Source organism: Tetrao urogallus, assembly GCF_951394365.1.
Source record: "Tetrao urogallus genome assembly, chromosome: 15".
Taxonomy (NCBI): domain Eukaryota; kingdom Metazoa; phylum Chordata; class Aves; order Galliformes; family Phasianidae; genus Tetrao; species Tetrao urogallus.
In genome coordinates, this window is record NC_136828.1 from 10053790 (window position 1) to 10068449 (window position 14660).

The following is a 14660-nucleotide window of genomic DNA, read 5'->3' on the forward strand; positions in this document are numbered from 1 at the left end:
CTTGTGCTTGCTGAGCTAGAAACCTGCTGTTATTCTGGGAGGGGTTTGATGGAGAGCGCTCCTCTCCCCGGCTGCTGCCATGTGCCTGTGGCTCACAGGTTCCTGCCTCTGTGCTTGCAGGTACTAAAGCTTTCAGGCATGATGTGCTATGATGATTTGGTTCAATTAGCTCACAGCTGAGCCATAACCCCTTGTGACCAGGTCTGAACTCGGGATGGGCTTCATGCCAACGTGATGGAAGAGACAAAGCTTCGTGTGCTTTTACAGAAACAATAAGTATCTTTTATTTGCTGACTGTGGCAGGATGGAAGCAGGCCTTTGGCCTGAAATGTTCCAGACAGCACAGGCACAGAGGGGCAGCGTCCTTGCTGAGTGTTTTGCTGCTGTGTGCACCCAGATAAGGCAGCTGCCTGGCCCATGGCAGACCTACTCCGTGAGCTCTGGAATCTGTGTGTTATCCAGCTGCTCCTGGAGATCATCGATGTACTGGAAAATCTCTTTGATACGGTTGCGGTTTCTGTCAATCTCATCTTGAAAAGCCTGAATAAATTGAACCCAAGTAGTGAACCCGCAGGCTTGTTGGGGTCCTGGCTGCAGCACAGAGGTCTGCAGCAAAGGCTGGGAAGCAGCTTTCCTAGCGGTGCCCCTGCCACCTGGGGCAGACCCATCTGTAACTCACCCCCACGTGAGCATGAAGGTCCCTTACCTTCTCTTTCACAGAGGCCTCCCAGCGATACATGTTGAGGAGGATGTCACACTCTCGCATGCTGATCTTCAGCAGGTGGATATTATGGGATTTGTCGACCATGTTGACAACAGTGTTTTTGTCCACAAGAAACTAGGAGATAATATGGATCAGGGGAGGAGCAGGCACGCAGCAAAAGCCACAGAGCTCAGAACTAGCAGCCCAGTAACTGCAGTGCTTGGGGGAAGAAAATAAGACCTCTGTTTCAGACTGACAAAGCCCTAAACGTCAGGATGACTCCAGTGCTCTTCCCTCTATGTGGAAGGACGTATGGGGAAATAGAGGCAGCACCTTGGGCCTCACCTTCTGGAGCAGGGAGCACCTCACAGTATGTGGCCAGCCCTTGCAGCAGCTGCTGTTGAAGCAAGGCTGCATATGCTGCAGCTCGCCTGTCCCAGCAGGTGCGGGAAGTGGAAAATCACATTTGAAAGGGTCTCTCGCACTGGTAGCACTGGCTGTAAATCTTCATCTTGGAGAGCCTTAGCTTCTAATCGAGGCAGTGACTTCCCCCATGGCTCTGAATAGAGGGTGGCTGCGCTAAACCATAATGAGTCTCCTCCTGCAGCCAAGTGCAGCTATATTGAACAAATGAAGATTGCTTCTCCGTGGAAATGGATGGCAGTGAGGCAAAATGGGTGCACAGCAACGGTGCGTAACTGCAGCCATCTGCACAGCCCATAAAGCAGGGAGCTCCCCCGGGGGGCTGAGGGGTCTGGTCTGTGTCTGTCAGCTCTTGATTACCCAGAGTAATGGGGAGCTGGGATAATCTGGACAGAGCGAAAACACAGCAAATGCAAAACTCAAGTCAATTAACCACTAAGTGAAGGAATAACGGAGGCGAAAAGGTCAGCAGCGTTGCTGACTGGAGCATTGCAACAATCTCTGCGCTTTCTGAAAGGCTCCTGGGATCTTCAATATCGGAGCAAGACTGGGGCTGCAGTGGAAGGAGCATTTGGAATGCTGTGTCCTGTCTCCAGAACAGCTAATGGGCAGGAGAGCTCCCAGGAGGGCTCCCGAGATCACTGATGCAAACAGCCCCAGCACAAAGAAATCAGAGCAGTGTTTAGGTTTGCCTGTGGGGAGCAGGCAGAACCAGAACAAAACCAGCTGCAAGTGCAGCAGAGAAGCTGCCTGAGTGCCTGCTGGGCTGGGGCTTGAAAATCAGCCAGAGAAGTGAGCTGTGCTGGAGGCAAGAGAGAAATTTGCTCAGCACCGCTCCTGGGCTGCTGCCACCAGCTCTTGCAGAGCCCAGGGAAACCTGCAGTGCAGTCATCTCCATCCCACCCAGCAGAGATGCCCAGCAGTGCTGCAGTTCAGCCATGCTCTGGTCAGACACAGCTCTAGCTGCACTGAGCCTCCTGGAAATCCTGTCCCTGCCAAGCAGAGGCTGCGGCCTCCTCCTCTTCCCATCACCCCCACAGAGGGGGGTGAATTTTCTGCTGTCCTCACCTCACGAACATCATCTGGCAATTCCTCATCGAGCTCATTGTTAAGTGATTTCTCCAGAGCACTGATGGAGATCTCTAGCAGCTTCTCATGGTGACGATTTTCTAGGTCCCGGCACTGTGTCATCGTACAGAAGATGGTTAAGGAAAAGGCTGAGCACACCGTTCACTTCTGGAAATAAAACTGGACCTCCTGTAACAGGAGGCTGAGGCTCAGAAGGAGCTACAGAGGACGTGCTACAAAGAGGGCTGCCAGCCCTGGTGCAGGCGAGCAGAAAAGCACTCTGGTGTCCCATGTCCTCACAGCAGGCCTCGGGAAACAGCCTTGCTGCTGCCAGGATGTCAGGATTTGCACTTTCTGCTCTTAACCACAGCTCACATCAGGTCTCATTCTCACTGCCATTACACAGAACTAAGAGTGTGCCTTGGTTTGCAGAGGAAGCTGAGGGAGGCCTCACAGGATGGAAGCTGAGCTCTGAATATGCCAATTATTTGCACCAAGCCACAGATTTATATACGTAATCTGCCACAGGAGTGCTTTGCTGCTCTTATCTCACATTGTTCCAGAAAACATCAGTAACACAAAAATGAAGCCCATTCAAAGAAGCAAGAATACATATGGAAAACATGCTAGCTGGATCTGCCAGGAGTTGTGCCATGCATGCTCAAGAAAAAAGCAAGATCCCTAGGAGGGAGAAAGCTGTAAAAGTCCTAGAGACTTTCCATATGTGAGAACTCAGCCAGAGCCCTTTGTGCTTTCTGTATTTTCCACAGAAAGACTTGGAGCACCTTAAATGGCCATTCCCACAAAGCTGGGAAAACGCATTTTCTGTTGACAAAAAATAGCCCAATTCTATTTCAATGGCTCAGTTATAGATTTCGGATTGAAGTATATGCACCTCGCACAGAGATCCATGCCAACATGCTGTAAAAAGGATATATGCCTTTAACATTTTCAGTGAATGTTGATGCAATGACAGCAATGTTTCCTTCAAATTCCTTTATCAGTTCCTTAATGGAAAGAAAAAGAGGAAATGTTACAATGAACGCTTTCATGAACATAAAAGGAATCTAGGAAGAACCTAAAATTGATTATAATTTGGACTCGCTGCTGTCGTTAGCACAGTCAGAAAATGACCTACCTAAAGCATGTAAATGGTTTGAAAGCGCTGAGTTTATTTTCTCATTCAGGGACAGAAAATCAGAATCAGCTTACTGGGGAGAAGCTGGTTGAGCGATGCTTACCTGGTCTCTGGAGCCATCCCATCCCTTTGTACTCTCACTGAATGCACAGTGTGCTGTACTCCTGCATTCTCCTTGTGTGTATGAAAAGCCTCTTTGTGAGAAGTGTAAGCAATGCCTGGGCTTACTGCAGCTTTTGTTTTAGTCCTCAGAAACGAAAATTGCTGCTGCCTAGTGCCTCTCTCAAAAATGGCTGATGGGGAATCTGTTAAGTGTTGCACTTAATGTCTTGATGTAACACTTCAAACACAACCACCCAAATCCCGCAATTCCAGAAGGGCATGCACAAAGGAATGTCTCTGATCTTTCCTTGAGTGACTGCAGATATATTAGGGCCAATTCAGGAAACATCAAAAGGCACAGTCACGATGCAGTAGGGAATCCATTTTGAGCTCCTGCTTTCTGTCCTGCACATTCACAGCAGTAAACTGCTGCATCTTGCATAAGGGCCGCAGACCCTGCCTGCTAGTTTATAACAGATTAGGTTTTGTTTTTGGTTTTAAACGAGGACACACATTAGGAGCCCTGCCCTAGTTTTCAAGGAAAAGTGAGGAGAAAAAAGGCAGGTATTATGCAAGCAAATGCATTAAGCTGAGCAGGAACGTGTGTAATCTTATTCATGGTGAGGTTCAGCTTCAAAGAATTACACTTCCAGAATGCCAAATGCATATCCCATACCATGCAGAGAGCTCTGTACACAGACCTATATAATGACTGAACAACCTCAAGTCCCTTTTTTTAAAGCTTTGGACATCAGCTTGCATAGATGTGAAGAAAATACTGCGCTCTGCTCTGAGAAACAGGAATCCATTGCAGCGTATCAGTGTCCAGGGCTTGATCTCACCCATTTCAACCTTGAGCAGAGGAAGGCTAGCTGGAGACAGAACAGGAGCCTGACTGGAAGAACTGTGTGCTCTTCCTTATGCAATGGGCTACAATGCAGAGGCGTGCAGCAACAGCAAAATGAATGCCCCTGCATCCTGGATGGGAGGCTGTACAGGTATGAGCCTGAGCCTTACCTCCAGCTGGTCCACCATCTGCATTTCCAAGGTCATGAGTGTTTCTGACAGCTGAAGGATGTCCTCGTTGTACTCAGCTCGCATAGACTCAGCAGTGTCGTGACTGCTGGCATGATGGATCTCATCCAGCCTCTAAACACAGAGATACATAAATTACTTCTAGTTGGTGTTCAGCACTCCATTGCAATTTAATTAACTTGTTACATATGTGAGAAAAGTTCCTGCTGATGATGAGCAGAAATGAAACGTGCTGATTCAGTGAGTCTCTGGATTTACATACTGGGAAGTAACAGTGCTGAGGTATGCTGCTATGTAAACGATCCCATGCAATGCAGTGGTACTGGTGAGAAATCTCATCTCCCAGTGCCCGATGACTTTGACCCTTCTATCCTTCCAACTTTGGCTCCTCTTCTGACACATTTCAAGTAAATATACATATATATATATATATATATATATATATATATATAGGATTCTTGACATTGCTGGTGATGAAGAAGAGATTAACAATTACTCTTAGAAAGAACGGCACATCTAAATCCTGATCCCTTTCCTGTCAAGGGGAATCTTGGCTGACTACCACAGGGGCAGGATTCAGTATTCTGAATGTGGAATACCTATCATTGCCTGATTCCCTCTTACAGCAAGGATTTATCGCCCTTCAGAATTAAATATTGACGTCAGTTTTGTATCAGACAAGATTTATTACTTCTCAGATCAAAAAGAAATCCTCTTGTGCTCAGCAATGTATTATTTTGAAGTCTGTTCAAAGCAAGTTAACAATCAAATGTTAATAGGAGGAAAGAAATACACGTTCTAAGATGTCTAATCCAATTCTCTTGAGAGGAAATGTAATGGGCTAAAATAGCGAATTCTAGCCAAAACAACTGTGAAGACTCGTCTGAAAACAGACTACGTTGCCCAAATTTTGCAGTGGTAAATGTGGAGAAGGAGAGTGCAAGGTGTGAGTCAGGACGTCTCCAAAACCTCCCCAGCCAATCAAGCCACAGCTGTGGAAGCAATAACTTCAGAGCTCAAGGCCCTTAATGCTTCTTTGCTCCTCAAGCAACTTCAGAGGGAGGTGTTATTTTACAGGTAGCCCAAGCTTGCAGGAAAAGATGACAGCTAGGCAATCACACCTTAAGAATGGTTTCAGATTTCAGCCTGCTAGGACCCCTGTGATTTGTTAACATCTCCATCAGCGTTACATTTTGAATTTCCCAATCAACTGTAAATGACTGTTTGGATGCTGACTATCCCAGCGTTTACGTGCAAATTGTCACACTAACCATTGTGTCCTGTTCAATCCACTGCAGGTCAATCCATTGCTGAGGCTGCAGCCTACCAGACAAACTATCAAAGCCACGTATTTTTTACAGAGCTTATACCGAGAATCAAGTAGCTGAGTATAAATATCAGCCTTTATCTGATGCTTTCTGGTAAGCCTGCAAGCTCACATCCCAGCTGGAGTTGCCAGAGCTGTTTGCTGGCATGAGTCAGCAAGGTCCAAGGACCTGGGGACGGGGTGACTCAACAGGCTGCCAGCTTGTGACACAGCACCTCAATCAAAGCGACCTGCATTTCAAAGAGCAGGCGCTCGTGACTGCTCAGCTGACAGGTTTACCAGGCTTCAGCCCCCCCTGACTTTTTTTCTGTGGATACAAAATAATGATCCATCTATTACACACGGTTAGACAGGGATCCAGCTAGAAGCGATGCCCTTAGCAGCCACAATGGGTGACTGTAGTTGAGTAGAATGTAAAAAAAAAGACTGTTTCTGCTTTAAAAATAACAGACTAGAAATACATTACAATGGCTGTACCTGATTCTTCTGTTACAGTTCTTTGAGCTGTTGTTGACGAGATGAACTGAATGAGAAAATGACTTGAAAACAAACTGAATAACCTGCAATCTCCTTTTATTTCTTTCTTTCTTTTTTTTTTCCCTGCAGCACCTTGAAGAACTTTACCTTCATGGACAATGAGACAACACCATGGCATATTAATTTTCTCCTACGCTAAATTTCCACGTCAATATAGATAAAAGCTGTCAGTGTTAGTTGGCTGTGCTTTGACAAAAGGGCTGAAACTTCAAACCTCAAATCTTCTTCCTATATGGAGCACTAAAATATCACGTTAGTTAATGCTCGCTGACATCATTTCTCAGTACAGATTAACACTGCAGAAAAACAAAGAAAGATCAGAGATGAGTGCTGGAACCGGTTGCCCAGAGAAGCTGTGCAGCGGCCATTCCTGGAGATACTCACAAGCCATGTGGATGTGGCCCTGGGTGGCCTGATGCACACAGCCCTGCTTTAACAGGGGGACCGGGTGTCCTCCAGAGCTCCATTCCAACCTCAGCTATTCTGTGACTCTGCAATTAGGGATCATATCACGACTGCGGTGTAAATCTGGGTTCACTACCCTAATGTTAACGGAATTACCCTCATCCAAAGTGAAATTGAAAGCTGCTATGTGATGTATCAAACTAAAAGAAGCATAAGGAAAATTACCGTTTTGTTCTGATTTTCAAAGTCTAGGATTATTCTCCTGCCTTCTTCTTGGTTGGCTGTCAGCACTTCGCGGAGGCCTTCATAGAAATCAGAGACTTCAGCTTCTCGTTTTTCATGCTCTTTCAGACAGTAGTTAAACAGGTTCTCACAAACGGAGACAAAATCTTTCCTGTATGTGACACCAGAGTCAAGGTATTTTGTTTGTTCAGTGGAGCAATGCGTTATGTTTCTTCTAGCTCTGCAAATTCAAGCAGGAGTTACAAGCTGCCGTTATGTAAAACTCGGTGGTTCTTGCTGGCAGCAGGCTGCCAAGCATTTTGTCTGAGAAGGACAGGGTCACCTGTTCACATTCTATGCATAGGATTTTGCTACCTTAAGGGTACAGAGAAGGATGTGGCAGCTTGAGGAGAAAAGGCCTTGAGGACAAAAAGGAAATACGTATGCTTCTCTGACTCTTTTCAAAGCAGGAGAATGAAGCATACAACCCTATCCGTCTTCACAAGTGTGAATACAGTGTCTGTGTAGTTAATAAATACAGCTCCGGAGCTTACAGCCAGGGTGCAGAATAAACTACTGACTTGGTAGCATCACAAAAATAACGCCAATTTTTCTTCTGCTATTATCTTGACAATGGAATTGTTTCTAGAGTCTATCGTAGTTAAGCCTTGATGCATTTTTCCCCAACAGAGCAACGCAATTTTAAGGAAGGTCAAGTTACTGGCCTTGACAATGCTCTATTAATCTGAATGAGAAGAGAAAAAAATAAAAGTGTCTGCTTTCTGATGCCCCATATAGGAGCAATGATCAGAAAAAAGTGCTGGCCTGAAAACTTCACGTTGCCAGCTCTGGCAGGTTGTGAGATATGTGACTCATATCATTCTGATTAGTCTGTTCCTATCTCCTACCACTTCAATTTCAACATGATTTTAGCGGCTGCGCTCTTACAATCTAACTGACAGAGATTTATCTTATGGCTCATTTTAAACCTTAAGTGGATTCCAGACTTAAAGGCGGTACAAAGCCTTGATTCTTGAAGGGTCAGGAAAGAGGGCTGCTGAAAATATGTTTGATTCTGGCGGTGGAAAGGGAATATGGTAATTACAACAGTGAGAATTTGAAACACTGGAATCTCACGACCTGTTGGTGATGGAAGTGAGTGGTTATACAAATAGGTTGTTTCAAGCTGCGCTGGCCAGCTTGCCAGTAATACAAACCGTTTGTTTGTAGCCCTCATATTTCATGAGATATCAGGCCTTAAAGCTGTCAGTGGTCTCATGGTCTTGCAGTGTTTTTCTGGCACTGTTCCTAATTTGAACACAGAAAGCCTCAGATCTCAGATCAATGTGAGCTTTCAGTCCTGGACAAAAGCAAGGGATGAAGAGTCCCTGTGGATGCACCTCCTTCTTAACTCAAGTCATTAGGTTTTAGCTGTAGGTTTTTTAAGCCCGGGAAGGATATGCCTGCAGCAGGTCATCCACTCCGGGGAGGTAAGCCAGTTTGGCAGCTTCTGTATCCTCTGCATACAAGCTGTCAAACAGGAATGATCCATTCAGGTACTCAACAAAGGCTGTCTTTGAAGAGAATAAGAATGATTTAAGTGAAATGAAGAGTGCCAACCTGCTGCCATTCCTTAGGATGCCTCTCTCCTAGAAGCTCTTTGCAAGCAGAGGAGCACTGGTGAGCCGTGCAAGTAACGATCTGCACAGACACAATTACACCTACACAATGCATGTACCAGCCAGGTCATGAAAGCATCCTGCAACTGGAGTGAAACCCATCCTGGTTCACATGTGGATTTACTGCTAGAACTCTCTAGCCTAAGGACAGAAAACACTTTTAATCTTACATAAAGCATTTTCACATACAACCATATGTTACAAGGCTATTCAGCCTCACTGATAAAAAGTGAGTGGACTTGGAGGAGGGTCAGAAGGAAGAGCTGCAAGTGTCCTTCCTGTCACTTAACCTCCTCCTGCTCTTCAGCCAGCCTGGTCTTCCAGCAGGCTGGAGCACAGAGCCATATTGTGGCTGAAATCACCATTCTGCCTAGCCTGGTTTTCAGGCTGCTCATGGAACTACGGCGATCTCAAAGCCCTGAACAGTTTAACCATAAAACTAATACAAAGCATCAATGTGGTGTGAAGGAGAAAAGAAGTTACTGCGCCATGAAAATGTTAGCAGTTCCCTCAGACGCGTCATTTTCTTAATCTCACAATAGGCTGATAAGATCCTTGGGCACAATTTACTATTTAGCTTCTAAAGGTCTATATCTGCAGCCTGATCGTTCAGCCAAAATAAATATGTTCCCCCACATCATATGTATTCCACAGCAGTTCCTGTCTTCATTCAAAATACGAGATTCAAAGATCAGACACTAATCCTAGCCTTAGTGTTAGCACAGCCAGTGTTAACCTCTCATTAGAGCTTCAAACATCTGAAGGAGAAGTCAATATCTGCTGCACTCCTTCCTCCCAAGGCAGCACACAACCAGCCAAAGAACAAGCACCTTGTGGTACTCCAGCTCCTTCTGCTGTGCCTGCTTTTCCTCCAGCTGAGCGAGGGCCTGGGCTTCCTCATGTTCCAGCAGGTCAGTGAGGTAGTGGTAATTTGAAATGGCAACTTCTCGCTGAGAAAAGCAAAGAAACATTATTAGACTACCCAGCAGTGCCCAACAAATCTAAGTGTAAGCATTCCACCTTTCCAGAAGGTGCACCTGAATGATATCCGCATCTCCTTTCTTTGTGGTCTTTTGATTAAACTACTTATAAAGTTTCTAATCCATTCCTCATTTTTGTTGTCACATTTCTCTGCCTCTTCACCTACTGTATCTGAGCCGATTCAGTCCCAAGCAGCGTTTACTCTCCCAATTCCTTCATCTTTAGCATTGTTTTTCTGTTTGTTTTAGCAGGAGGCTCTGTACTGGCTTTGAATTTGAGCTCTGAATGGATCGGCTACTGAGTTTAACATTTCTGGGGAAAAGATATTTTTTCTGAAGAGATGGCAATGTAGTAGCAGGGGCAAGAACCTAATTAGCTTGCAACTGAAGCGTGACAAATTTAAGCATGCAATCCAATGACATACTGTCTGTGAGCAGGGACTGGACTCATGACCTGGAAAGCCCTTCCAGTCCTCTGGTAAGAGCAATGTATACTCCAAGAACGGCTCCTGTTCTGTGCCAAGCAAGTTTAAAATGAAACATATTCTTTGATTATTAAGAAAAAAATGAGCTTGGGGTCAGAAAGCAGAGCCATGGGTTAGCAGTGCTTGTATGGCCCTGCTTTCAAAAATCAGGAAAGGGAAGTGCATTTGGACGGCACTCGCTTGCCTGGTTAATGTGTCAGTCTGCTACTGAAAGAAATAGCTCAGTGAGCAGCAGGACCACCAAGCCTGCTTTCCTCTGGATTCGTGTCTCAAGACTGATCTCCTCTGAGATTCTCTCTCTGTGATTCCCTGATCTCTAAGTAGTCTTGCACTCACACCGCAGCATCTCTGTGGCAAAATTAAGCAGGCTCCTCTCCCACACACAGCTGCTGACTATCACAAAACCTGTGAAGGCATAATACCTTTGACATCTCTACCTCTGCCAAATTTGACAGAATTTGGCCCACAGGTTCACAGCTGTTAGGTGGAGATGGAACAAATACTGCGTGTTTCCATAGGTCTAATTTCTGCAGGGAATAAGCCCAAGTGCTAGAACGTTGTGAGCCTATCAACAAAGGCAGTGCTCTGTAAGGAACTCATGCCCAATTTCACAAGAAGATGCAGAAATACTTACTGTGGTGTCTCTCACGAGTTTGAAGTCCAAGTATACCAAGCCTGGAAGGTGAGCAACAACAAACAGCATATACTGCTCTTCATCACAGAAAGGATTCCCAGTGAGATTCAGTGTGTTTAAGTTCTTAAACCTCCTAAGATAGACCACCTGTGTGGAGGGGAAAGAGATGCTGTGCTTACCAGGGCTGTGGAGACAGCTGGGCTTGAAATTCATTGCTCATGGGTTGCACAATTATGTTGTGGTACATGTTGTGCTCAGCTGCCAAACGCATGCAAGTTAAATTAGAAGTTTTTAATGCTTTGGGGAAAGAAAATACCTAAATTCACACCATGACTATGTAAATGATGGAAATGGAGAGATGGCCTTTAGCTGGGTGGTGGACAAATCAGGGTGTTAGGCTGGTAAACTACCCCAAAATATATCCTAGAGAACCCCAGATGTATCCTAGTCCCCACTCCCTCTTTTCCTCATGTGTAGCTATTTATTCCTCTCATGAGAACCAATAGGAATTTTGCCACAAATGACAGCAGTAGCAAAATGAAGACCTCATGAGTGAGTAACCTAAAAGAGAAATAGCTGAAATAAGCACTTAGCAGCTAGATAGCTTACCTAAATCATAATTTAGGCTTCAGAGGAAATGAAATCCTAAGGAAAAAATTCTCCTCAAAGGGAGGTAGTGGTAAACGTCAGATCTAGAATATTTGATCCTTTGATGGGGAGCAATTCCAAAGCCAGGGAGCACTCACATTTTCCAGAGTGGTCAGGTTATTCTTTCCAATGGAGAAAATCTGTAGCTTTTGCAATGTGTCCATGTGCTCAATTTTAGATATTCTGTTGTTGTAGAGGCTTAGGTCCTGCAGTTTGACAAGGGTATCCAGGCCCTCAATTACTTCAATGTTGTTGAAGGACAGGTCTGGGGAAGAGTTTAGAAATTGGAACTTGTATAAGCAAGCTAAATTATTTCTAGCAGAACACCCCGACTCAGATCTCGCATCTAGCCTGAGTCTTGATTTAGAAGTTCATACACACTATTTTCCTCATGGGGGCTCAGTGTCCCACATGAAAGGCTCAGCATGAAATCACCATTTTCTGGGTCAGGAAACAATGTACACATCTCCTTACAACTGTAACACGTGTATGAGAGGAATGGCTGAAGACACTCCCTGCAGAGTCCACACCCATGGCTTCAAAATGAGTTCAACCAAGCTACAAGAAAAGAGGTGCTCTGAAAAGTGAGCATTTCTGTGATGAATTTGGGGTTCTCTGCATTGTTTCTTGCAGACTCTTGCCTGCTGCGTTAGAGCTTGCCATCACGGTGACTTTTACAGGACCAGCAAATGTCAGCTCCATGCTCACCACCACCCTGTTGTCAATGAAGATATGCAAAGGCACATACTCACTGTAGCTACTTCACTCGTTAGTATTTCTTCATCCCATCCTGCCAAAACATCTAGGCTAACACCTACGTTCACCACCATTAAGGGCAGTGTTGACACTCAGGCTGGAGCTGAGCGCTCCAGGATTCCAAAGGCAGCCGATGAGGTTACAGCTGTGGCTGTCAGCCCGGCCCCTGGGCAGCTGAACCACCAGAACCTCTGGGCAAACTGCAATGCCTGAGTGTGCTTCAAGAAACTGCTCACACAGTGGTGATCTGCTGCGATTCACAAGCGCGTTAGTCATCCGCGCAGCGCAGACAACGGAGCGGAAGAACTCATTTAGGCATTCTGAGATGTGTTATGAACCAAAGCCTTGCATGCTATTTTCAGCAGCAAACGAGGATATATTTACGCTGCCACCCAATAAGGTGGCTGCAGTTACCAGAGAATGCTGTAAGCTGTGAATCAGGAGCAGCAGCCACTGATATGCCCAGCATCAGAACCTGCACCACTGCACGGTGCTGCGATCCGTATCCTGAGTTTTCGACTGAAAGCAGTCCCACTGCTTAGCACAAGAAAATGACAGGCCTTTAAGCATGTAAGGGTAAACACACCGTCGTCTTTCGGGGATTCTAAGTTCCAAACTACTTGCATTACCTTTATAAACAGAACAAAGGTTTCTAAATCACGGAGTTTACATCAATATTTCTGAAAAGTCACCTCTACATATGAGTAAAAAACCTGGAAACAGCCTTGAAATCTCAGCTTCCAGTTCCTGCCACACCAAATTCATTAAAACCAGGTTTTTAAACATTTAAGGATTGCTTTGCAGTACTGATATTCATGCCTTTCGACGTTTGACAGTTAAATGAGGAAACACACAGACAGCTGACAGGCTTCCCTGAGAAAGCTCCTATCAGTCGTGTTTGAGAAGGAATGTGACATCCCAGCTCTATTGCAGATTGCTTTGCACCTGAGAAGGCATCCAGCCCCATGTGCCTTATCTTACCAAGCCACACAAGGTGAACCAGACTCTCCAGACCTTCTATCTTCTCAATGATGTTGTTGTCCAGCTGCAGCTTAGTAAGATTCTCAAATTGCCACAGATTATCAATCTGCAGGATATCTAAGGGCACGGGAAAATAAATAAAGACAGAAATTTTCATCTGAGTCAGCTTTCAGTTTAGCGGAAGGAGAAATATCCAGTCTTTCTTCCAAACTGTTTTTTAGCAGATTACATGAAGTGTGACGACTGCCCTAGAGAGCAGAGTGGTTCACTGGCTGAAAGCAATTTTAGTGAAACAGCCCAGTTAACCTCAGCATCCCATCCCCACAGTGCTCATCAGCGAAGCCAACGAGTCACTGAGGGGGAGTTGGCTGCAGCCAACAGTGGCTTTATGAATCCACTGTTCAGAGGCCTTGACTTTCATTTTCCCTTCCAGCTCTGCAAATGAGGTTTGGAATGAAACTCTTGCTTTTCCCTGCATTTGCAGGCTACTCGTGGCCAGTTACTGCTTTTGAAAGTTACTTTCCTGCTCTCAGGATTCTCATCACAGGAGAACAAGTTGAGGTCTACGGTTTCTGCGAAGGTTGCAGTTTAGCACTAATCAATATGGCTGCATTTAGCTTCTTCCAAAAACAGAATCACAAGGACAGGCTGTTAGGTATTACAGCAAAGCATTAGGACCAAGGTGACAGAAAACACAGAACACTCTTACACCCAATTCTTTTTTGTCCTCCAATGCTTTCCCAGAAGATTGCATTCAGTGCTATTGCTGTTTAGTGAGTGCACTGTAATGCAATGAGCTGCACATACAGAATATTGACACAGTTCTTTGTTCTGTATTTGCAAACAAATACATGCAGGATCAGGTAATTGGAAGTGTGTTCTAAGGAACTAATCCTCCGGACCACACAATGAATTATCTGATTTTGTCCAAAATATTCAAATACAGAACCAAATGTTCTTCCTTCTTCTTTGAATGCGAGCTTATGACTGGTTTGGCAGTAAGAGACAAGCTGTGATGATGCTATGGATCAGAAGAAGCCACCAAACTGGACTGTAATCACCACATTCTAACAACAGCTCTTGGATCATCACCACTGATGGCCGTGCCTGCCCAGGATTTGATTTGTCCATGTACAGGAGGGCCCAATAGGCCTGTGGCCTGTAGGTGTCACCACAATATAAATGTTAAATAAGAACAACGCTGACAATAATAGCATAAAGCTAAGCAGCTTTAAAGCCATCCATCAGCAATACCACCCAGACTGCTCAACTGAAACTGCTGCTTCCAGGCATGACTAAAAGCCTAAGATGATCATTATTGTTGCCAATTAATGCTTATTTCATTTACCCTCCAATAAATATATGTGTTCTGATACTCACTTCTAAAACTAAGCTGTAGCTCCATCACCTCTTTAAAGTTAATACCTTCTGCTTTGGCAAGCTTCCTTATGTCCTCCGGCCATTGCTCTTCAACTGCTTTCTGAAGCATTTCATCGTCAATAACATTTGGCTCCAAGCTGTTGTCTGACTGACTCAT

At 45.1% G+C, this 14660-nt stretch overlaps 1 protein-coding gene across 1 annotated transcript; it reads right to left on the reverse strand.

The window, feature by feature from the left end:
• Positions 1 to 426: 426 nt before the first annotated feature.
• DRC3 (dynein regulatory complex subunit 3) lies at positions 427 to 14660 on the reverse strand (the record flags this gene model as incomplete). The annotated part of the gene is made up of 12 exons (XM_079543111.1): positions 427 to 540; positions 707 to 838; positions 2195 to 2308; positions 3097 to 3201; positions 4452 to 4583; positions 6964 to 7132; positions 8416 to 8534; positions 9470 to 9589; positions 10739 to 10885; positions 11485 to 11651; positions 13124 to 13240; positions 14504 to 14660. 12 exons carry the CDS (start codon positions 14658 to 14660, stop codon positions 427 to 429), a joined length of 1593 nt encoding a protein of 530 aa, XP_079399237.1.